This window comes from Eptatretus burgeri, chromosome 13 (genome assembly GCF_056783735.1).
Source record: "Eptatretus burgeri isolate ZD-2024b chromosome 13, Ebu_testis_v1, whole genome shotgun sequence".
Classification (NCBI taxonomy): Eukaryota; Metazoa; Chordata; class Myxini; order Myxiniformes; family Myxinidae; genus Eptatretus; species Eptatretus burgeri.
In genome coordinates this window covers 82,954,090-82,977,382 of record NC_140973.1, presented here as the reverse complement: position 1 = coordinate 82,977,382, position 23,293 = coordinate 82,954,090, and the positions used below count along the sequence as shown (strand labels likewise).

General features: G+C 45.2%; 1 protein-coding gene across 4 annotated transcripts in view; it reads left to right on the top strand.

Moving 5' to 3' along the window:
- Nucleotides 1-21,560, top strand: part of LOC147014922 (protein FAM3C-like) — a 50,592-nt gene extending 29,032 nt beyond the window's left edge. For all 4 annotated transcript variants that reach the window (XM_085853397.1, XM_085853395.1, XM_085853394.1 and 1 more), the window contains 3 exons: nucleotides 5,908-5,992; nucleotides 11,276-11,402; nucleotides 14,906-21,560. In XM_085853397.1, coding sequence (XP_085709523.1) covers nucleotides 5,908-5,992; nucleotides 11,276-11,402; nucleotides 14,906-15,016 — 323 coding nt within the window. In that variant the 3' untranslated portion in view covers nucleotides 15,017-21,560. The remainder of the gene's footprint in view (nucleotides 1-5,907; nucleotides 5,993-11,275; nucleotides 11,403-14,905) is intronic.
- The last annotated feature ends 1,733 nt before the right edge of the window (nucleotides 21,561-23,293 follow it).

Sequence of the window (23,293 nt, the reverse complement as noted above, 5' to 3'; positions counted from 1 at the left end):
AGGGAGTAGCCAGGGAGAGATACTTGGGAGTCAGACATGTCTTGGGTGAGGAAAGTTGCTGTTTGGCAGATTATGTCTGGTTTGTCAGTGGCAACCTGTATGGAAAGATCTGAAAGGTTTGAGCGAAGGCCCTGGATATTTGAGGTCCACACTGTTAATGAAGAGGGAGGGGAGGAGGCTTTGGGTGCCGGGTAGGGGAGGGGAGGGGGAGGGGAGGACAAGGGACGAGGGGGTGGGAGCTCAGGAGGGTTGTTGAAAGAGTGTGGGGGATTGCAGAATAGCTAGAGGAGGGGGCTGGATGAGGAGGAGAAAAGGCTCTGTCATGCTGGGGGAGAGGGGAGACAAGAGAGTGGGAAGAAACTAGTTGAGGATTTGAGGAGGTGGAGTGAAGAGATGGAGGTGAGAGGGCAGTGGGAGGAGGAGGCTTCGTGGGTTAGAGGGGGGGGCAACCTTGAGAAGAATGAGTGAGGGGTGGGAATGGTGGGAGAAAGGTGAGGGGGGAGTTTTTGAGAGAGGTGAGTGGGAGGCTTGGAGGGAGAAGAGTGTGATGGTTGCGTTGAGAGGGAGGGGTGAGGGGGGTGAGTTGGCACTGAAATTGGAAAAAAAGAATGGTTGATGGAAAGCGAACATTCTTTACAAACTGGGTTTTTTTTTAAGTTTTAGGTCATTGATGCGATTAAACACATTTCTTGAGGGATGCAATAAAGGCGAATTCAGAGAATGGAGAGAAGAAACACTGTAACAATTGGATTTTTTAGGCAAGGCATGAAGGAAAGGTCGAATTGAGAGCAGTCTGGTTAAATAGGAGAAGAGTAGTGAATTATGATACAGTAAAGAGTACCACACGTGTGAAAGAGGAAGATGAAGCATTAAAAGAGATTGTTATTATAATAATAATAATAATTATTATTATTGTTTTAGAGAGTATCCATCAGATTATGTCATGGACGTGTTGTCAAAAAAATCATGAGGTGAATGGTAAATTAGGATCGGTAAACGCAGGGGGTCTAAACAGATCATGTGGTTATGGGAGAAGCACTTGGCTCTGGGAGGTGTGTCGTCAAAAGTGAAATTATTTCTTTTAAATAAGGATTGCATAACATTTGGAAAAGGGAAGGTTGAAGTAAAATCGTGGAAGTGTATGGTGAATTTGGACGATAAAGGCTGTGTGAAGCTGCTGGGTTGATGAAAAGTACCAGGAAGAGTAGAAAGAGACACGTGGTTACAAAAGGTGTATAGATCGAAAGCATCCAGGAAAATTATTTATTTTTGATGTATTTTTGAAGGATAGGTAAAATTCGGGAATGGAAGGTTGTAATAAGAAATTGTGAAGGTCATGGCGAGAGTGGGTCAGCTCAAGAAGAATAAAGATGGTGTGCCGGCAGAAGGAGGAAGAAGAGGAGGATGAAGAAGAAGAAGAAGAAGAAGAAGAAGAATCGAGACTTGTTAGTGTGAAAGGAGAAAGGTGGTTTATTTATTTTTTTGATTTAAGACAAGAAATAGAGTGTTTAGTTGGGAGGGATGGGGGACGTTGGGAAAGTGGGGAAGATAGAAATTGAAGGTGATAGGGAGAAAATACAAATAAACACGATCGTACACCGAGGGGAATGATGGGTCTGCCTCAAGCACTCGGTAAGACAAGGTCGATGAAAACTCACAAAATAGCACAAATTTTTAAACAAAACCGAACTCGGAACACACAGTAACATGCAGGTGAGAAAAATAAACTGTTAAAATGGGACAAATAATGACCGGAAGCTTAACTTTGAGATCGACCACAGAGAGCCCTGAAGGAGACCTGCCGACACTCCAAACCCAGAACCGGAAGCTGAACTTCCTGAAGAAGATTATTCAGAAAGTAGATGAGAGAGAGGGACTGTGATATTGTCAGGAATGAAAGACATATTCCAAGTGTTTTACCATCTTGTGATTTTGTCAAGGTCTAAAGAGAGGGAAGAGGCTGCAGCCTTCCTGTCGGAACGATGTTACGGCAGAGGGTAGAGTCATCAGCAAATAGACAAAGGGGATTTTCCAGACCGTCGTTGAAATCGTTGATGAAGATAGGAATAGGACTAGGCCCAAATAACTGCATTGGTGCACTCCAGCCTTAACAGGGAGAGGAGATGAAAGGATTCTGTTGAGAGCCATCCATTGGCTACAAGAGTGGAGGAAGTTAGAAAGCCATGTGTGGAGACCTGGTACCAAAGGAATTAAGTCTCCATCTCAGATCCCTGGTCAGAGTCCATAGAGCAAGACTGGAAGCACCAAGGACCTGAAGACTCAGACTTTTATCCTGTGCAGGTTCCAACAACACCACACCACATGATCCAGTGAATCCATCACTCCCCAGGCCCAACCCAGACATCTGTTCACCTTTGGCTCCCAGCCAGCAGACATGAATATCACTGCCAAGGTAAGTGAATCTCTCCACAACCTCAACATACTCACCACAAACAGGTAAAGACAGGACAGCAGCATGCAAGATGTCCTTGAAAGCCGAGATCTTAGTTTTGACCCAGGGTACCCATAATCCCAGTGACAACGATCCTCATTCATCACCTCGAGGGCCCCCAAACGGATATCCAGAGTCTCCTCAAAGATGACTGCGTAATCTGCGAACTCAAGGTCAGAGATCTTGACATTCCCAAATGATGCACCGCATCTGGATCTCTCCGACATCGTCCCCAGAATCCAATCCATACAGTGTGGGGGCCAGTACACACTCCCCTGACAAAATGCAGTAAAAACTGGAAATTTGTCATAGATGGTATCACCACATCTCACAGCACTCTCAGTACCAGAGTAGAGTTCAGATATCAGATCAATCAGTTTTGGTGGCACCCCACAAAGACCAAGAATCCTGCAGAAGGCATCCCAATTCACTGAATCAAATGCTTTACAGAGATCATCATAAGCTGCAAGCAGCCCCTGCCGAAACTCTCGTCTGCGTTTGGCGAGGACCTGAAGCACAAGGTTCCGGTCAATTGTTGACCTCTTTGGTGTACAGCCTGACTGCTCTGGATGCTAGTGCTCAAGCAGATGGTAGCGAACCCTATCAAGAATTATCCAAGCAAAGACCTTGCCCGGCACTGAGAGCAGCGTCACCCCTCGGTAGTTGTTGCAGTTTTGGCGATCACCCTTCCATTTCCAGAGAGGGACAACAAGGCCACTCTTTCAGTCAGTTAGGATGATGCCATTTCCAGAAAGGGACAACAGAACTGCATGCAACGACACGAGTACAGCATTTCCACCAGCCTTGAGAAGTTCAGCATGGATGCCACAGATCCCAAGAGCTTTACCCCATTTCAAACGGTTCAAAACATTCTTTGTTTCCACAAATGAAGGTGGACCACAGTTGATTGTAGGGTCAACAATAGGGACAGTAACACCTCTGACATCCAACTCGATAACTGGTGGATCAGCCTGGTACAACCGCTCAAAGTAAACGGCCCAGCGGGCCTTCACTTTTGACTCCCCTGTCAACAGCCCACCACCCTCTGCTGTAAATGCGGTACACCGAGGGATGGGCTTGGAGTAACACACTGCACAAATTTCTCCGTAAGCAGGAAGAGAATCACCTGACTACATGTGGTGTCTACCCCCTCACAGATTCCTCACACGTAGACCTCCTTGTCCACCCTTAGTGCACGTACAGTTTTACGCCTCAGCGACCTGAACAGCTCTACTCTGCCATTCAGCCTGGTCCTCTGACTCTTGTCAATGGTATCCAGTGTCCCTTGAGAGACAAAATTCTTCTTCGCCCTGTGGTGAGTTCCAAGACATCCACCGGCAACATCAAGAATGGTGGTCTTGAAGGCACTCTACAACTCTTCAGGATCCCCCCAAAGTAGCCCCTCCCCCCAAAAAAATCTTCACTCAGCCTGTTCGCAAACTCCTCAGCTACCCTCTCATGTTTGAGCTTGCCAAGAACCAGCCAAGGCTGGGATGGTACCATTCTCCTGGATGTAAGCTGTAACTTCAGAGTTGCTACAACAAGCCAGTGGTCGGTATTGAGGAACTGAGCACTCCAGTAGACCCTGCAGTTCTGCATTATCCTTCAGCGACCATCAACAAGGACATGGTCAATCTCCTTTGCCACACCGCCAGCATTGGAATATAAAGTCCCTCGGTGAGCCTGTGGGTGCTGAAACCATGAACCAGCCACCCTAAGTCCATGACTTCTTTCAAAGTCAAGGAACTTCGTGCGATTCTGGTTCACAGTTCCAGACCCATGGAGATGAACACATGTGCCATAACCATCCCTATCGGTTGCAATCGATGCATTGCAATACCCCAAGACTCGAAGAGTATCTCGCCAGGGGCACTGATCAACCATAGACTCGAGCTTGGCATATGAAGCATCATTCACGGTGAGATCACTCGCCTCAGTCGGAGCATATACAGAGACCAGGGAAATGACACCTAAGGAGTGACGAATCCGTAGTCTCATAATACGCTTGTTGACCGGTGTTACCTCAATGATCATTGGAGTCAGCTTATTGGACACAGCTACAGAAACTCGTGGGCATGGTAACCTTCAGAGCGACCAGAGCAACAGTAGGTGTAACCACCCACCATGATCTCGCTGCAATCCTTTCTCCGAACCTCAGAGAGTGCTGCAATTCTGATATCCAAATGCTTGAGCTTTGATGATAACAGAGACAGGTGATCATCCTCTCTTATGAAAAGGACATGCCAGGCACCCACCCGAAGGGCCCACCTCAGGTTAACCCAAAGAGACCGCCATCTGGTGGATTACACCTCAGCACCACCCCGACACACACTACCCTATCTATTCCTGGAAGGTTACCACGTGGTTTCCCTCCTGTCATCAAAGATTTGGAGTCCTGAAGTCTTTGCCCCAATCCCTCATCCGCTGAGCTGCCATGTGAAGGACAGCTGCACAGGAGGTACTCCCACCGAGTGGGTTTTCAGAAATATTTTTGCTTTTGGAATGTTTTGCGGAATGAAGTATTTTGATGTGTCCGGAGTGCAAATCCTGCCGCCGACCACCCAATAGAAAGTAACCCAACTGTAGGAGGACGTCCGCAGACACAATTGGGCACGAGATATGGATGGCCGTTGGCTCACAAGGAGCTCCTCCGCCTTTTGACAAGTTTTGTTTTTAATCCTCCTGGGTGTCCATATCGTACACCCTCCTCACCAAGAAACTTGGTGGTGGAGACGATTTAGCCATCGACAACCTGACATCAGCTCTGGATTATCCTCCAGCGACCATCAACGAGCACAATCATAATTTGTTTTTTTTCTTCGGTCGGTGAGTTGTGTAAATGACGATTTAAAAATTTCAAATTTTTCTGATGCAGCTTTCTCCCTGTCGAATTTTCACCGGGATACCACTTCACTGATGACATCACAAAAAAAATTAAACTTCTTCCCCATGGGCACTTCTTTGTAAGTGCCAAGTTTCAATTTTTTCCGTTGTGCGGTTTCAGAGATACAGCGGTCCAAAAGTTTTCAGTTTTTCAAAGATGGCGCCAGTAGCACATGACCTATGACGTCATAATTATCATTTGAGTATGCTACTAAAAAAAAATACGTACCATGGTGAAAATTTTGTGTTGCTTACGGTTGCCGAGAAAATGAATTTTAAAGCGAAAAAAATCCGAAAATCTCCGGCGGAATAAGAAAAATAATAAATAAACAGAAGAATCACAACAGGTTACCCAGCCTTGTCGGCTTGGTACCCTCATAACAATTACTGTAGAATGATAATTATAATGACTGTGTAATGATGATAATGATAATAATAATAACATTGACTGAATAATCCTAATAATAATAATAATAGTCATCAAATAAACAGAAGCATTTTAACTCATCAGCATGTGGTATTTGCAGACAATATAAACAGCTTTTATATGAAAAACAAATTGTGTTTTGCAGAGGAGAAGAAATTGTACAATTTCCTAAAATCCATTGAAGAAGGGATGCTTGTCTTGCTTGCAAGCTACGACGAGCCATCTTCCAAGTAAGAAGCCTTCAACCAAGCTGGTGTATTACCTACCCATTGAGCTATCCTGGATTAGATTTGCAGCCTGATACTAAAACTGTTGTCTTGGTGATTTTCAGGTAGGATGTTACATCCAGGAGCACTGTGTGTTTTGGAGGGGGCATTAAGTCACGTGGCCACCCATGAGATAGCATTTTATTGTGGATGTTAAAAATCCATGCCTGATGTTGGTTTAATGGTAAGGGTGGTGGGCTTGGGATCTAAGGATCCTGAGTTCAAATCCTGCTCGGATGTTGAATTAATACCTAGTGGAGTTGACTCTGCCTGGCATCCTTCCGAGGTCGGCAAAATGAGTACCAGCTTGCTGGCATCCTGTGTTGGAATGGTGACCTGTCCAGGATTGTACCCAATAGCCCAAGAGACTGTCTTAGGCAGCACCAACACAATGCACAGAGTAATGCAGTAATGCACCGATGGATGGATGAGATGGATGGGATGGATTTTTAAAATCCCAGGTTTACTTTATGAAACAAGTCGGCTCTGTGTGCACCATTACCTTGGACACACTTCTTTATTATTGCCTTCATCAGTGAGGTTGGGGAAGGGGGCACTGCATGTCAGGCATAGCCACATCCCCTTAAAGACGCAAGCAGCAACTGGGTGTTTCGTACACGTTAATGAAGACCAAAGGCCGCCCATTTAAATGTGTACACAATGATACGCTCAAAAACTCCCAAAGAATGAAGTCATAAACATTTAAAAGCTATAACTTTTATTCTCGAGCATTTTCTGAACTACCAAGACTTCAAAAGATGCCAGAATACACCATTAAAGAACCACATGGAGAAATCGCTAAAACCCCAATTTGTACTCTTCTTTTTTTGTGTACAATATCGAGGCTCATAGAAGAGCTAACACACACAACGTATCAGAAAGGGTGCAGGAGACAAGAGGGGTGGGAGAGGGAAGCACAAAACAGTGGGGAACAGAGAAATGAGGTGATCTGTGGAAGGGAGAGGGACGGGGCGGGGAACATAGGGAATACAAAATGGACATTACAGGGACTTTCAGGAAGGAAAGTCGACATGCTTCTTCCTCTTCTCCTTGTGGTTCTTCACCACTCAAAACAATGTAAAACTGTAGCCCGACCTACCTCAATAACTGCAGAAGCTATGATGCTGATTCCAACACGAGGAAGTTACTTTGCCTCTGGGCTGTTGCACACAACCCAAAATTAAAATACATATAAAGCATTAACCATTTTATTAGGAAGAGAAATTGAATGTCAATGTGGACTCAACCAAAGCATGCCAGGATTGTGAAGTGGGGGTGGGGAATGGACAGTGGACAGAACCATTCCAAAACAATACAAATCCAAACCATCCCCCAAATCAACTGAAACAAGTATTAAAACAATTTGATAACACAGATGGATTTAATCCATACCAAAATAACAAAATATATAAAACATCAAGCATTTTATGATTTTTTTTTAAAAACGATAATCGCATCGTTTCACAGATATGGTAATCCACATAGCGGAATGAACGAAAAGAGAGGATTGATGGGAGGAGGGGTAGAATCTTTACGAAAAGAAACGAAAATCATGGTGAGGTGGTGAAGCCGTAAAGCCGTCCGTCTGTCTGTGAAGACCATATGCCTATTAATCACATCCGTTTGAATGTAAATTGCACGCGACACAAACGTCTATAAATTACGTATTGTTGGAATATATGTCTATTAATTATGAACTGTTTGAACGTCGATTGCACCCTGACTTCATACACATCTTCTCTTCTTCTTCTTTCGGCTGCTCCCGTTAGGGGTCGCCACAGCGGATCATCCGTATCATCCGCATAGTGATTTGGCACATGTTTTACGCCGGATGCCCTTCCTGACGCAACCCTGGTCGCCTCTTACGACACAGGGATATGGTACACCTATTCTAACCGGGGTATACACCGGCCCAGTACACTGGTACTCACTTCGCCGACCTCGGAAGGATGACAGGCTGAGTCAACATCCTGGTTTGTATTAATTTAAGCGGCCAACGGGGCTTGAACTCAGGACCTTTTGGATCCCAAGCCGCTGCCCAAACCACTGCGCCAACACCTGACTTCATACACATACATATATTAATTACGTGCCATTGGAATGTATGTTTCAATGCTTTAGAATGCTGAGACCCCCTTTCAACAGTTGAAGACCCTTTAAAACCCCCAAGCCCCATTCAGACCCTTAAAGACCCAAAAGACCCCAAGGGCCACAAAGACTCTAAAGTTCCCAAGGACCCAAAAGACCCTGAAGACCCAAAAGTCACAGATGACCCAAAAGACCCCGAAGACCCTGTCGAAGAAACCCAGTCTCCGCTTCAGGTTCGATGCAACAGAGTTCAAGTCTTTATTACATGTACAGTATACATAGAAAGGGATAGCACACACCTAAACAGTGCTATCCCTAGACTTGCTATCCCAAGTCAGGGCTTTTTATACAGGCCAGAGAAAGACAGGAGGGGAATCCATGGGCGATTGAACTTTCTGATGTCTCCAGGGTTATTCTGCATTAAGCAGCAACTCTTTTGTGGATAAAATCATCATTTTAACGAATTCATTTTATTTCATTAACTGCTGCGTGTGCAGTGAAGACCGGCTAGAAAGTAAAAGGGATCCTATATGGAATGCAGTGACAGCCTGTGCAGCCGGAGTGAGTGTTGTGTGTGTTGTTCATAAAGCATAACATATTCTCTCTGCTAACTCTCCTACCTCTACCTCTCTCTCTCTCTCTCTCTCTCTCTCTCTCTCTCTCTCTCTCTCTCTCTCTCTCTCTCTCTCTCTCTCTCTCTCTCTCTCTCTCTCTGTCTGTCTCTCTCTCTCTCTCTGTCTGTCTCTCTCTCTCTGTCTGTGTCTCTGTCTCACTCTCTGTCTCTCTCTCTGTCTGTCTCTCTCTCTCTCTCTCTCTCTCTCTCTCTCTCTCTCTCTCTCTCTCTCTCTCTCTCTCTATTTCTCTCTTTGTCCCATCCTTGTTCTACCTCCTCCCAATGCAGTTCAGCACCCTCATCCCACATCTCACTCACTCTCCCCTCCTCTCTCTCTCTCTCTCTCTCTCTCTCTCTCTCTCTCTCTCTCTCTCTCTCTCTCTCTCTCTCTCTCTCTGTCTGTCTATGTCTCTGGACACATCCAGACGGTGGTTATGTCTTAACGGTTTTTGTCTCCAGATGTGTCCGGACGATGTTTATGTCAAGACAGGAGTTTTTCTCTGGACTTGTCTGAGTGTTTTTTATGTCCGGCCATCTTGGCTCAAAACGCATCAGGGCGGAGTTTGTCTCCAGACGTGTTTGGATGGGAGTTTGTATCATGACAGCTTGGCTCTGGATGTGTCCGGATGGGAGTTTGTTTCCGGACGTGTCCAAGTGGTGTTTGTCTCTGGCCAGCTTGGCTCTGGACGCATCCAAGCAGAGTTTGTCTCATAACGTGTCTGGATGGGAGTTTGTATCTGGAGAGCTTGGCTCTGGATGCATCCGGGCGGCATTTGTCTCAGAACCTGTATGGGTGGTATTTATGTCTGGATGGGAGTTTGTCTATGGATGCGTCTGGGTGGGATTTGTCTCCAGAAGCATCCGGGCGTTGCTTGTCTCCAGACGCATCCTGTCGGTGCTTGTCTTTGGATGCGTCTGGGCGGTGCTTGTCTCAGAACGCGTCTGGGTGATGCTTGTCTCTGGACACCTCTGGGTGGTGCTTGTCTCCGGATGCTTCTGGGTGGTGCTTGTCTCCAGATGTTACTGGGCAGTGCTTGTCTCCAGATGCGTCTGGGCGGTGGTTGTCTCCGGACATGTCCGGATGAGAGTTTGTATCTGGACAGTTGGCTGTGGATATGTCCAGGTAGTGTTTATGTCCGGACAAGAGTTTGTCTCCGGACGTGTCCGAATGGTGCTTGTCTCTGGCCATCTTGGCTCTGGATGCATCTCGGCGGAGTTTGGCTCCAGACGTGTCTTGATGGGCATTTGTTTTGGGAGAGCTTAGCTCTGGAGGCGTCCGGGCGGGTTTGTCTCTGAACGTGTCTGGGTGGTATTTATGTCTGGACGGGAGTTTGTCTCTGGATGTGTCTGTGCTGTATTTGTCTCCAGACATGTTCGGGTGGTGCTAGTCTCTGATCACGTCACAATGGTGCTTGTCTCCAGACGCGTCCAGGTGGTGGATGTCTCCGGACGTGTCTGGGCGTCCTTTGTTTCCAGACACATTTGGGTGTTCTTTGTCTCTGGACCTGTCTGGGCGTTGTTTGTCTCTGGACGTGTCTGAGCGGTGTTTGTCTCTGGACGTGTCTGGGTGGTGTTTGTCTCCAGAGAGCTTGGCTCTGGATGCGTCCGGAGGTGTTTGTCTCCTGGCCATGTTTATAGTATGACTGGTAGAAAATGGGTTTCAGACATTATTTTGTTTCCATCTTTACTGTTATTCTATGCCAAATTATTTTTGATAAAACAGTATGAATCATAATTGATGCTTCCCCATATGTCTGTCTTCCCTTCCCCCACCCCACCTCGCTCCCCCGTTCCTCCATTCGCTCCCCCGTCCTTCCCCTCGCTCCCTCCTCCCTTCCCTCTCTCCCTCTCCTTCCTTCCTCCCCTCCCTCTCCCTCCCCTCTTTCCTCTCCCTTTCCCCTCCCTTTCCCTTCTCTCACCTCTCTCTCACTCCTCTCCTGCCACCCCCTCCCTAACTTCCCCACCAACCTCCTCCTCTCCCTCCCTCTTCCCCACTCCATCTTCTCTCACTCCTCCCCCTCCCCTACTCCCCCATCAATGTGTGTGTGCCATTAAACTGGACGTCACATCTGACATAATCTCCCTTCTCCTCCCCATCTCGACGCACTCTCCTACCATTCTCCTACCCTTTCCCAACCTCACTCTCTTCCTCCTTCCCAACCACACCCCTCTCCCCCTCTCCAACCACACTCCTCTTCCCCCTCTACCTCCCCCCTCTTCTACCCCCTGCCCCACTCTCCTCCCCATCAATGTGTGTGCCGTTCAACCGGATGTCACATCTGCCAGAATCCCCCCTCTCCTCTCCCTCTCCCCTCTCGTGAGTGAAGTATCAGATATGAAGAGGGCTGGTCCAAATGTTGTACATGTCTATGCCCATGGGTTTCCCACGGGTGCCCCTCAAGTAATTTAATATTTTCACAAAAATTTTGATCCAACACACCCTTCAAAACCATTTGATAACAAACTTGGTGTGATGGTTCTTATAATTTTGTAAGCCTTCAAGTTGGTTGCTTCTTGGTGATTGATTCCATTTTCTCATGTTATAGGATGACTCCAGATATCAAGGATTATTTTCGGACATTGGGAAGCAGTGCCATTGATTCGCTGAAATTCCGAGACAGTTGGGTGTTTGTTGGGACTTTAGGAATGTCCATGAAGAGTCCTTTCGAAAAGGTATGGCCACAGGAACATTTGATATCCCACGTACTCTGAATTCAAGGCTTTGTTTGGCTATCTATTGTTTAAGTTTAATTTGAATGACAATGTGCAAGGAGAATGAAGAGCTTCATGTAAATTTCTTATATTTTAAGTTTTTTTTTAAGTTTTTTTTTTTTTAACGAGATGCAGGACTCGTTTTAACAAAACTTATTTTCTAGACCTTTTTATGACTGATATTTCGCTGTTTTTATTTCTGTTAGAACTGTACCCTTTCACTTGTCTTACATCGTCTCTAATTATAATCAATGTCAGTGTATGTCAGTTCAGTCTGTGTGTGTCTCCTCCATAACTCCAAAACCATGAAACCGAGCATCCTGAAACTTTGCATGCATACTGAAGGAACACCAAGGAAGTGTATGAGTGAAAATTGGGCGTTTGGATTAATTAAAACACTCCTCTTGAAGATAATTAACGGCTTACTTTCATGAAAGGCTTATCCTTGGTCAGCCCAACATCACCTCGCAGGGGTCTTAGCCGCCATTTTGATGCGGCCTACTAAAAATGCCTTGCTTTGGATCAGGTCATAACGATTTCTGCATGATAGAGCTTAATACCTACGAATCACTTTATACATCGCTGATCATTCATTGATCGCTGATCGCTGATCGCTGATGTTCATACCTACAAATACTGTATACATTGCTAATTGCTTGCCAAGCCAGCCATTCTGTATCAACCGTTTTGTAAGTCATGGCGACATCCTTGCAAGAGTGTAATTGACTTTTTTTTAAATCACAGCGTACATGATTTTTGAAAATAAAATTACAAATTGACATTCAAGACAATGTTAAGGTCATGAGGTAAACGAAGTATTCTTCAACCATTTCATTGGAGTGCTTGCTCAAGTGCTGAAGCCACTTGGTAAGTGCTCTCCAGGCTGCTTGATTTGAGCCGTCTGTTTTTAAACTCACCTCCATATGATGGACTCTATATGACGGACTATATTGCGTCTGCTTCAAAATATCAAAGAGGAATGGATTGGCGTGTCAGATCTGCCGAACATTTTCGGCCATTTGAACCTGAACCATTCCCCATTGTGATGCAAGGCATTTGTGAGATTTTTTAAAAAAGAGAGCAGGGAATCCTTATCGTATCCTGAATTACCTAAAGGCTCCTTCGTTCACCGCTGTTACGTCTGGGCGTGTGGCGTAAATAGAGGCTCACAGTTCTAAAAACACCATAAAACCAAAGAAGACGAAGAAGAAGATCCTTCTTTCTCTATATTCTGCAGGGGTGGAATTTGCTCGCGACGGGTGATATTTTGAGAGAGACCTGTGGTACAGCCCCATGATGTTCGTACATGTCTTTTTATAACGCGGCAGCGCCGAGTGAGCGACGTGTGAAGGTAAAGTGAACGACAAAGTATTATGTGCGCAGTTCAATCAATGCACTACCCTGCTCCATGTTCGTGTTATTTCACAGGCAGAAATCTAAAATGAAAGAGTGTGTGTGTGTGTGTGTGTTCATTCAGTCACCTGTGCTACCCCACGCTGCAGTAGACAGTCCACTCTGCCTGCACTTTCACTGCTAAACACAACAAAAATACATCTTATTCTCATTTGTAATAACTGGTCGATGTATGAAAGTACAATGTGCGGGCCCTGCGGTGTCATGTGTTGCCTTGGTGTCATCTGGTGTTTTGTTTTTGTTTTTTTTTTAACACGAGATCGCATTGTTTCCTCTTTTTGTGAAATCTGCTTTCATTTGGGATGTTATTTCAATTCATCGGGAGCTTGGAGCGATGTTATCTTCTACATAAAAGTAAATGAGTCGTCGTTTGTTTGTGATGCCACTCCTCTGAGCTCCCAGAGCTAATCAGGCCAAAACTTTGGAGGATCCCATTGTTTACAACAATACACCTTACTATGGGTTTTAAGTCGTCATTTTTTCTCACAATTCATAACGTATAAACACATGAGCAACCACCTGTTATGGGGAAGGAGTGGGAGTCCGGGGTGGAAAGAAACAAGGGTATGGGTAGGATGGAGGAGAGGAAGAGGTGGGAAGAGTTACCTGGCATTGCCCCACAACCCCGGGTACCTTTGCCAGTTACCAATAAAGGTTTATTAATGGACAATGTACGGGCTCCTAATCTATCAATTTTTCTACTTCTCTGGTTTGTCCCAATATTTTCTTTCCCCTCCCCCACACTCATAACTCTTGTTTTGGGAGGGTAGAAAAATACATGAGAAACCCCTGAGAGAATAAGAAATGGTGCCTCTACATCGGGCTATACTGTGTATCGTTTTTATCCTGAAACCCAATGGTGAAGAATCATTTACAAGTCGTCACACACCAAACCTCTCCACCAAATTTCGGCTTAATCTGTCCATAACTTTTGGAGATTTCCTTCTCACAGACAGACAGACAGACAGACAGACAGACAGACAGGCAGACAGGGGTGAAAACATAACCTCCATCCACCATCAGTGGTGGACGTTAAAACCAGTACGTATTTACTGTTTTGTGCACCGTTAAAAAGTAGTTCATTGAAACCCTAAATTAACTCTTCGTGACAATTGATATCAAGTTATGGTACATTGCCACTTGATATCCAGATCGACCTGAGGGAAGACCAATTATTGCAAGGTTCATATGACTAAAAGGTAGCGCACTAGGTGGTAAAGAATAAATCAATAAACTAGTAATAGGCATCCACGTCCATGTTGCGAAATGTCAGCCAAGGTCCTCACTTTTTCTCCCCCTCCCTCCTCACCTTTTCACCTTATTCACGGTTAGATTCATTTTCTCCTCCACCATGTGAGCGATCAACACAAAACTTTCAACACAGGAGCGCCGACCCGTGGAGAATTTTTTTTTCAAACAAAGTTTCATGATGTTTGGATGGTAAATGTGGCCGGCGTTCTAAAAAGTCTTGTTTTCTGCAGGCATGGGTGCAGCGTGTTTCATGTATCAGAAATAAACAACCTTGACCTCGCTTCACTCGGCCTCATCCGAACTAATACTTGATGCTTGAAGAACAAGCTCGTTCTTGTTCTTGAAAGTGAAGCTTTCAAGTTAAAAAAAAAGAAAAAAAAAGTTACAATTAAAAAAAAAAAAAAATTGAAGCTTTCAAGTTAAAAACCCCAAAAAACAAGAAAATAATTAAAGCTATAAAAACAGACGCTTGTACCAGCTGGTTTCTTGGCTTGATAAAGCTTGTGGATCAGAAGTGAAATGTCGCCTAAGATTCACCCTGCTCATTCATTTTTGTACAAATTGGAGAGTGGAGTTCAGTTCTATTCATTGGTGAGCTGTGCTTTTCTTTTTATTACAAAATATCATCATAATAAAGCACTGAGTGTCTCTGCCATTCATTCTCTCTCTCTCTCTCTCTCTCTCTCTCTCTCTCTCTCTCTCTCTCTCTCTCTCTCTCTCTCTCTCTCTCTCTCTCTCTCTCTCTCTCTCTCTCTCTCTCTCTCTCTCTCTCTCTCTCTCTCTCTCTCAATCTGTTTCAGCACCTGCCAAATAAATCCAAGACCAACAAATATGATCTGTGGCCTGAGGTGGTGGAAGTGGATGGCTGCATTCGAAGAAGGCAAGCACAAGCCTACGCACGTCCCATTTGACTTCAATGACCATTATTGGGTTGCTGAAGAAAAAATTTCGAACATAAATTCCTGTTACAATAAATTGTACTTCCTCTCTTCCTCAAACACTATCAATGGCCATTATTTTGTTACTGAATAAAAATAATTTACAACATACATTCCTTGTACTATTGAACTTCCTATCTTTTACAAGCAACAAAACAAATACCACCCCTGAGAAGTTTTGAAATATCAAGGAGAATAATAATAATGAAGAATAATAATAAGAATATGAAAATAATTGTCTCAGCAAAGAACGAAAATGAAAGTGAAAATCACATCATCTTTCATAACATGTGGTAGGTTCCATTACTTGGTTTGCGAGATTATCCACAGGGGATGAACCAAGTGGTAGTGAGATTGTCCAGGATGAACCAAGTGGTTGTGAGGTTATCTAAGGGGGATGAACCAAGCGGTAGCAAGGTTATCCATGGGGGATAAACCAAGCGGTAGTGAAATTATCCAGGATTAACCAAGCTGTAGCGAGATATCAAGGATGAACCAAGCGGTGGAAGGATTATCCATGGACGATGAACCAAGCGGTAGTTATATTATCCATGGAGGATACACTTTTTATGATGAGTTCCCTGCAAATGACTTTTGAAGCATCTTTTTGAGCATGTTTGTAAATAGTTCAGTATGTGGATGATGTATGTTGTGTTTGATGATTGTGTTTGTGGACCTGGGAACAGCATGTTTTTGCGCTGCCTTGGAGCTAGCGCTTTAGCACACTCGGCTTTTCAGGTCAGGTCAGGTCAGGTATGGGAGAATGCACCAGAGCAGTGCATTGCTGTATCCAGTTTCCGCCGGTACTTTAGGGGCCTCAGTCTGGCCATCCCCCAGGCAGATGCCTGGCCCATCCCCATCTCCGTGAGATGCTGATCAACCTGCTGCAACCAGGAGGAATGTGGTCGGCCCAGTGGCCTCTTCTACTCACGAGGCTCACTGAGAGAATCTGGTGAGCAGAACGAGCGTCAGGAAAATGAGCCACATGTCCATACAGCCGTAGCTGACGCTCACGGACTATGCAGGTACCAAATCTCATTTACGTCTCTCTCAGCAACAGCTCGTTGTACACAAAGTACAACCAGTGATAGCCAAGGATTCTCCGAAGAGACCTGGTACCAAAAGGAATTAAGTCTCCGTCTCAGATCCCTGATCAGACTCCAAGTTTCACATCCATAGAGCAAGACTGGAAGCACTAAGGACCTGAAGACTCGGACTTTTGTCCTCTTGCACAGGTACCAGCAGTGCCACATCCCATGAACCATTGAATCCATGACTCCCCAGTCCAGACCCAGACATCTATATTGATCTCTGGCTCACAGCCAGCAGAGATATTAATATCACTGCCAAGGAAAGTGAATCTCTCTGTGACCTCAACATTCTCACCGAAAACAGGTACATACAAGGTAGCAGCATCCAAGATGTCGTTGAAAACCTGGATCTTAGTTTTGATCCAGGAAACCCATAATCCAATTGGCTCCAACTCCTCATTCAGCATCTCGAGGGCCCCCAAAAGGATAACCAGAGTCTTTGCAAAGATGACTGCATCATCTGTGAAATCAAGGTCAGAGATCTTGACATTACCAAATGACGCACTGCAACTTGATCTCTCCAACATCCTCCCCTGAATCCAGTCCATGCAAGTGCTGAAAAGTGTGGGGGCCAGTACATGCCCCTGACAAAATACAGTAACAACTGGAAATAAGTCAGAGATGCATCACCACATCTCACAGCAGTCTCAGTATCAGAGTATCCTTCACACATTAGATTGATCAGTTTTGGTGGCACCCCACGAAGACCAAGAATCCTCTAGAAGGCATCCCGATTCACTGAATTGAACGCTTGGCAGAGATCAACATCGGCTGTGAGCAGCCCCTGCCAAAACTCTCACCTGCATTCTGTGAGCCCCCGAAGGGCAAGGGTATGGTCAATCGTTGACCTCTTTGTTGTAAAGCCTGACTGCTCTGGACGCCTGTGGTCAAGCAGATTCTCAAATGCAATGATGAGATTCGATACCCATGGTAATGGATCCTAGGGTTCTCACCTTCTGAATAAAGCTCTCCTGACGGGTGCTGCTGTAATTTTGATGTTATGATTTGTACGGGTTAAAATACAACACATTTGACGACGACAATGGCCGTTTTGCAGTTATCAGCTCAACCTCTCTTTCTGACTTCTCTGGGGGCTCCACCTCTCCCATGGCCTCGATGGATTGCAGCTTTTCAAACATACTTGGCAGCTTTGGACCCAGACGGCACAGAGGTCGCTGCAGAAGCGATCGTAATTCACTACTTGGGTACCAAAGTCCAGCTTGTATTCTCTCAGCTGACAGCTGACACTTCCACGTTCAAAAATGTGGTGAGTGCACTTGAGAACTATTTTGGGCCGAAAAAGAGCACCATGATCGAATTGCATAAATTCCATCAGCACTGCCAGGGAAATGGCACGCCGGTCAAGCATTATGTTGCTTCACTTTTGTAACTGGCTGCTACCTGTAATTTTGGAGTTTTAACAGATGAGCTCATTAGAAATCAGCTCGTAGAAAAGACTTCCACTCCTTGTATTCGGGAACTGTTGCTGATGGAGGATGATGAGGCAACATCCCAAGCTATCCATGATGGATTGTAAGCTGATTCATACATCTCCAGTAACCTCAGCCCCAGGAATGCACAGGCATCACGAGTGCAGACAGCTCAGATACAGGGGCTTTGAACCAGCCGACAGCTCCAAACCCATCTACGCCCTGCTGACGTACCTCAAATAAAGCCAAGTAAAGCTTGAGGTTGACAACATAGCTTCAAGGCACAATGTCCTGCACGTGGACAAAAAATCAGTGCTTGCTTTAAAATGAACAATTTTTCACAGGTATGCAGATCATCGAAGAAGCGTACATCGTCAGTTCATCATGTTGCTGAACCCTGTATTGCAGATGTTGAAACACAACCATTACAGACAAAATGCCTTTCTGTCCGCAGCAAGTGGGAACTTTAAGGATTGTGAAGTTGATGTTGCAGTCATTTCGGTATCACTACTCATAGATGTAGGGTAAAAATTCTTCATTGTAAGAGACAATCTCTACAACAAATGCTTTTCATCGTATCCGCTGAACTCCACACTGGCTATACTTCGAGCCTACGATGATTCCATTATCCAGGTTTTGAACAATAATTGTTCCACTGAATTGCAAAGGTATCAGACTTGACAATTTCACATTTTATGTTGGAAAAGGCAAGAGCCTAATGGGTGTTACTCTGTCTGACAAAGCTTGGGTTCAAACTTTAAGACCTGACCCATGCACACATCCATGTGATCGAAGACAAAGATGATGCATACAAACACCAGTACCCTTCCCTGTTCATTGGAATTAGTGAGTGTAATGGTTATTATCACACCCCTTGAGTGCATCCTACAGTACCGCAAGCATCTCAAGGCTTGCAAAGTTTGCCTTTCACTGTTTGCAAAGAAGTTTCAATTCAATGGTGGTAATTCAATAGTAGAGCAGGAATTGAACTCAGGCCCCTAGGATTCATCTCCATGGGTATCGAATCTCGTTATTGCACGGCATAAGAATGGAGACTTAAGACTTTGTGTTGATCTCAAGTCCGTGAACTAAACCTTTATTCCTGATAAATACCCGCTTCCAACCATCAATGAACCATCTGCTTCATTCCATGACTCAACAATGTTCACGAAGTTAGACTTGAGGAGAAGCTACCTGCAGGTACCTCTTGAGAAGCAACCTGCAGGTACCGAATGACTGCATTCGTGACTCATGAAGGCATGTTGCAGTCTCGTAGAATGCCATACGGCCTCAGTTCTGCACCAAGTTCATTTCAGAAAATAGTCTTTTCGGTCCTGTTGGGTATTGAGGGGACCCTCTACCTCCTTGATGATGTCATCTACGGGAAGGACAAAGTGGAACACCATCAGCTGTTGGATGAAGTGTTGTCATGATTAGGAAAGCACAACTTGATGCTAAATGAGGAAAAGTGTACCTCTGCAGCATCAGCCATTGACTTTTTAAGATAGCATGTGACAGCCGACGGTGTGAACCCAACGCAGGACAACATCGAGGTAGTTCTGACTCTTCCTACTCCATCAAACACAAAAGAGCAAGCATCGCTCCTCGGAGCTACAAACTTTCAGCGCAAGTTTGTACCCAACTATGCGGTGATCGCTGAACCCCTCACTGCACAAGGATGTGCCTTGGGGATTGACTCAGACCCAGCAGCAGGCATTTGTCACACTGAAGGAGAAGGTCACATCTCCTCCAGTCCTTTGGCACTTTGATCCAAACGTGAAGATTACCATCACGACGACTGCATCAGGTTACGGCAGTGGGAGCAGTACTTTCACAGTGGATTGCAGGTCTCGAACGCACGACAGCATTTACATCTCACACACTTTCAGACACAGAACGCAAATACTCCTCGGGAAAATGTAACTCGTTCACACCTTTTAAGTTTGAGCAGGTAGAGGCACCACAGGTGTTTCCATCACAGACATGTGATCTGCAGAGATGATCTGATTTTTCTTTTTTTTGACAACATTCAGTTTTTAGATGTCAGTGTCTTTCTCAACTCTAGTTACAAAAAGGAGATACGTACGTGCTCGTTTGTTTGTTTGTTTGTTTTTCCGAATAAAGAAATTGAGGCTCATGTAAGAACTAAACGATGGAGGTCAGCAGATTGAGGGACCGAACGAAGGGCAGAATGAACTGCACGGACACATTACAAACACAACAATGGCTGTGCCAGGGAGGACAAGGAGTTTCATCCTCTCAAGAAGTTTCGTCCTCTCTCCGAAGCAGCATGTGATGATTTTTTAATATTTTTTTTAATGTTTTGCAATATTGCTGGGGAGCTCAGCTGTGTAACTTGATGCAGTTCCCTGTAGGGCAGGACAGCAATTTGTAATTTGTTCAAAGTGCCGGAGATAACTCGCCTACTTTTCAGCAAAAGAACCTGTAGAATCTTCAACATTTACCAGCTAATGCTACGGACGTGTAACATGCTTAACATGCGTGTGAATGATTGCACACATTGGGATGCAGATCCCTGTCTGTTCATAGAAACATGAATCCAACATTTTATAGTTGCGTTGAGAATAGAACTCAGGACAGTTCAAAACTGTGCACTACCCTCTCCGCATGCTGTCATGACGTGGTCAGAGGAGTAGAAAATGGGGTGGAGGTGTGTGGCCAGATCGAGGACGAAGGGGTGGGTGTGGTCAGAGTACAAAGGGGTGTGGTGGGTGTGGTCAGAGTACAAAGGGGTGTGGTCGGAGTAGAAAGGGGTGTGGTCGGAGTAGAAAGGGGTGTGGTGGGTGTGGTCAGAGTAGAAAGGGGTGTGGTCGGAGTAGAAAGGGGTGTGGTGGGTGTGGTCAGAGTAGAAAGGGGTGTGGTCGGAGTGGAAAGGGGTGTGGTGTGTGTGGTTAGACTAGAAATGGGTGTGGTGGGTGTGGTCAGAGTAGAAAGGGGTGTGGTCGGAGTAGAAAGGGGTGTGGTCGGAGTAGAAAGGGGTGTGGTGGGTGTGGTCAGAGTAGAAAGGGGTGTGGTCAGAATAGAAAGGGGTGTGGTGCATGTGGTCAGAGTATAAATGGGTGTGGAGTAGAAAGGGGTATGGTGGGTGTGGTCAGTGTAGAAAGGGGTTTGGTGGGTGTGGTCAGAGTAGAAATGGGTGTGGTCAGAATAGAAAGGGGTGTGGTGGGTGTGGTCAGAGTACAAAGGGGTGTGGTGGGTGTGGTCAGAGTAGAAAGGGGTGTGGTCAGAGTACAAAGGGGTGTGGTGGGTGTGGTCAGAGTACAAAGGTGTGTGCTGGGTGTGGACAGAGTAGAAAGGGGTATGGTGGATGTGGTCGGAGTACAAAGGGGTGTGGTGGGTGTGGTCAGAGTAGAAAGGGGTGTGGTGGATGTGGTCGGAGTACAAAGGGGTGTGGTGGGTGTGGTCAGAGTAGAAAGGGGTATGGTGGATGTGGTCGGAATACAAAGGGGTGTGGTTGGTGTGGTCAGAGTAGAAAGGGGTGTGGTGGGTGTGGTCGGAGTACAAACGGGTGTGGTGGGTGTGGTCAGAGTAGAAAGGGGTGTGGTGGGTGTGGTCGGAGTACAAACGGGTGTGGTGGGTGTGGTCAGAGTAGAAAGGGTTGTGGTGGGTGTGGTCGGAGTACAAAGGGGTGTGGTGGGTGTGGTCAGAATAGAAAGGGGTGGTCACTGGTCTGCTGTTCCCTTATTCCACTGGGTGCACCACACCTGTGTGATTTTCAACATCATCATTGACATGTTAAATTTAAGAAAAGGTCATTGGGGCCATTTACACATTGCATCCATAAAAATATCAATTTTTTGCCCTTTCTCCACCTGATCAGAATATGGAGAGTACCTCATCCGATTTCTCTGTTACGCTTTGCTGTCAATCGATGAACGTTCTTCTCTGTCAAAGAAAACTCATGTTAAAAAATTGTTTTCTAAGTGATTGATTTTAATCAGAAAAGTGAGTCAATAAACTCCTGGATCAAATATCTCTCGTCTTACAGGTGTCAATCTTTTTAACTTGAGATCTGTGCAATATATCTCGAGTCCAAGAAATATTATTATTGTTTCAAATATTGAATAATATATTGCTGATTATGGGAAGTAAGATTGGTACAATGGTGGCATTGTGGTGAGGACAATGGAATGGCTTGGTGGAGGTTTTGGGTTCAAGTCCAAATGAAAACAGCAGAATGAGTCATTTAGATTCTAAACTGCCATACACCATGCTTCCCTTACTATGTGACGATGTGAATGTGAGTAAAATCCAAATGGCTCATTAATGACCTTCAGGGAGGAGAGTGAGGAATCTTTTCTGCCTGCTCTGGTCTATAGGTAGTGGCAATCCATAATTTGTGTAGTGGCAGTCCCACCTGTCATTCCCGAAGGGCAACTTCAGATGGGCCTTTAAATGCTACCCATGAAAGGGAATGCATCCAGAGCTAGAAGGACACTCGGTGGAGCGCATACCTCCAGCACGTAATGCCTGATCCATGAGAACATATCGGGCCCATTACATGTTTGAAATATCATGCTGTACATTACTATATCGTTTTTGTCCCTATCTCTCAATGGTGAAGAATCACTTAAAATTTTTTAATAACTCTCGTATCCAGATCCGGACTCGGATCTTCACCAACATCGAATCAATTCGTCCTTGCGACACATCCAACCTGTCCACCAAGATTTATGCGAATCCGTCGAAAACGTTTTGAGATATCGTGCTCAAAATAAGTTTAGCCATATCTCTCGATGGTGAAGAATCTCTTAAAAAATGATCAGATCCGGATCCGGATTCGGATCTTCACCCAAATTGATCAATTCGTCCTTGCGACACATCCAACGTGTCCACCAAGTTTCATCCGAATCCATCCACAACCTTTTGTGATATTGTGCGTTATATCGTTTTTGGCCCGATCTCTCAATGGTGAAGAATCACTTAAATAATTTTTCGAGTAGTCGGATCCGGATCCGGATCTTCACCAAAATCGAATCATTTCGTCCTTGTCACACACCGAACCTGTCCACAAAATTCCATCCGAATCCATCTCCAACTTATTGAGATATTCTGTAAACAAACAGACGAACAGAAAGGGGTGAAAACATAACCTCCTTCACCTTCGGTGGTGGAGTTAAATATCCCAAAGAGAATGGAAGAAAAGGTCGAGATGTCTCAAAAACGCTGCACATAGTACATGTACATACACACATGTACGTAATTCCCTCATAGTGTGGACTAGGATGTGCAATATTCAATGCCAAAGATTCCATTTACCCTGCAATATCGACATTTAATTACAGATTAAGTTGCGACTGTCACCAAGTTTTGTGATTTCGTTGTAGCTCACCAAGTGACTTGCTGTGCATAATACAAGCATTATGACAATGAGTGTTTGTGGACATATCATCGTCACTCAGACAAATTTTGAGGTTTTTTTCAATACAAAGTCAAGGCTTGTACAAGAGCATGAACACCGAATGGATGAGAATGCAACAGAACAAAAGGAACGAGAGAGAGAGAGAGAGAGAGAGAGAGAGAGAGAGAGAGAGAGAGAGAGAGAGAGAGAGAGAGAGAGAGAGAGAGAGAGAGAGAGAGAGAGAGAGAGAGAGAGAGAGAGAGAGAGAGAGAGAGAGAGAGAGAGAGAGAGAGAGAGAGAGAGAGACAGGGAGAGAGAGAGAGAGAGAGAGAGAGAGAGACCGAGAGAGAGAGAGAGAGAGAGAGAG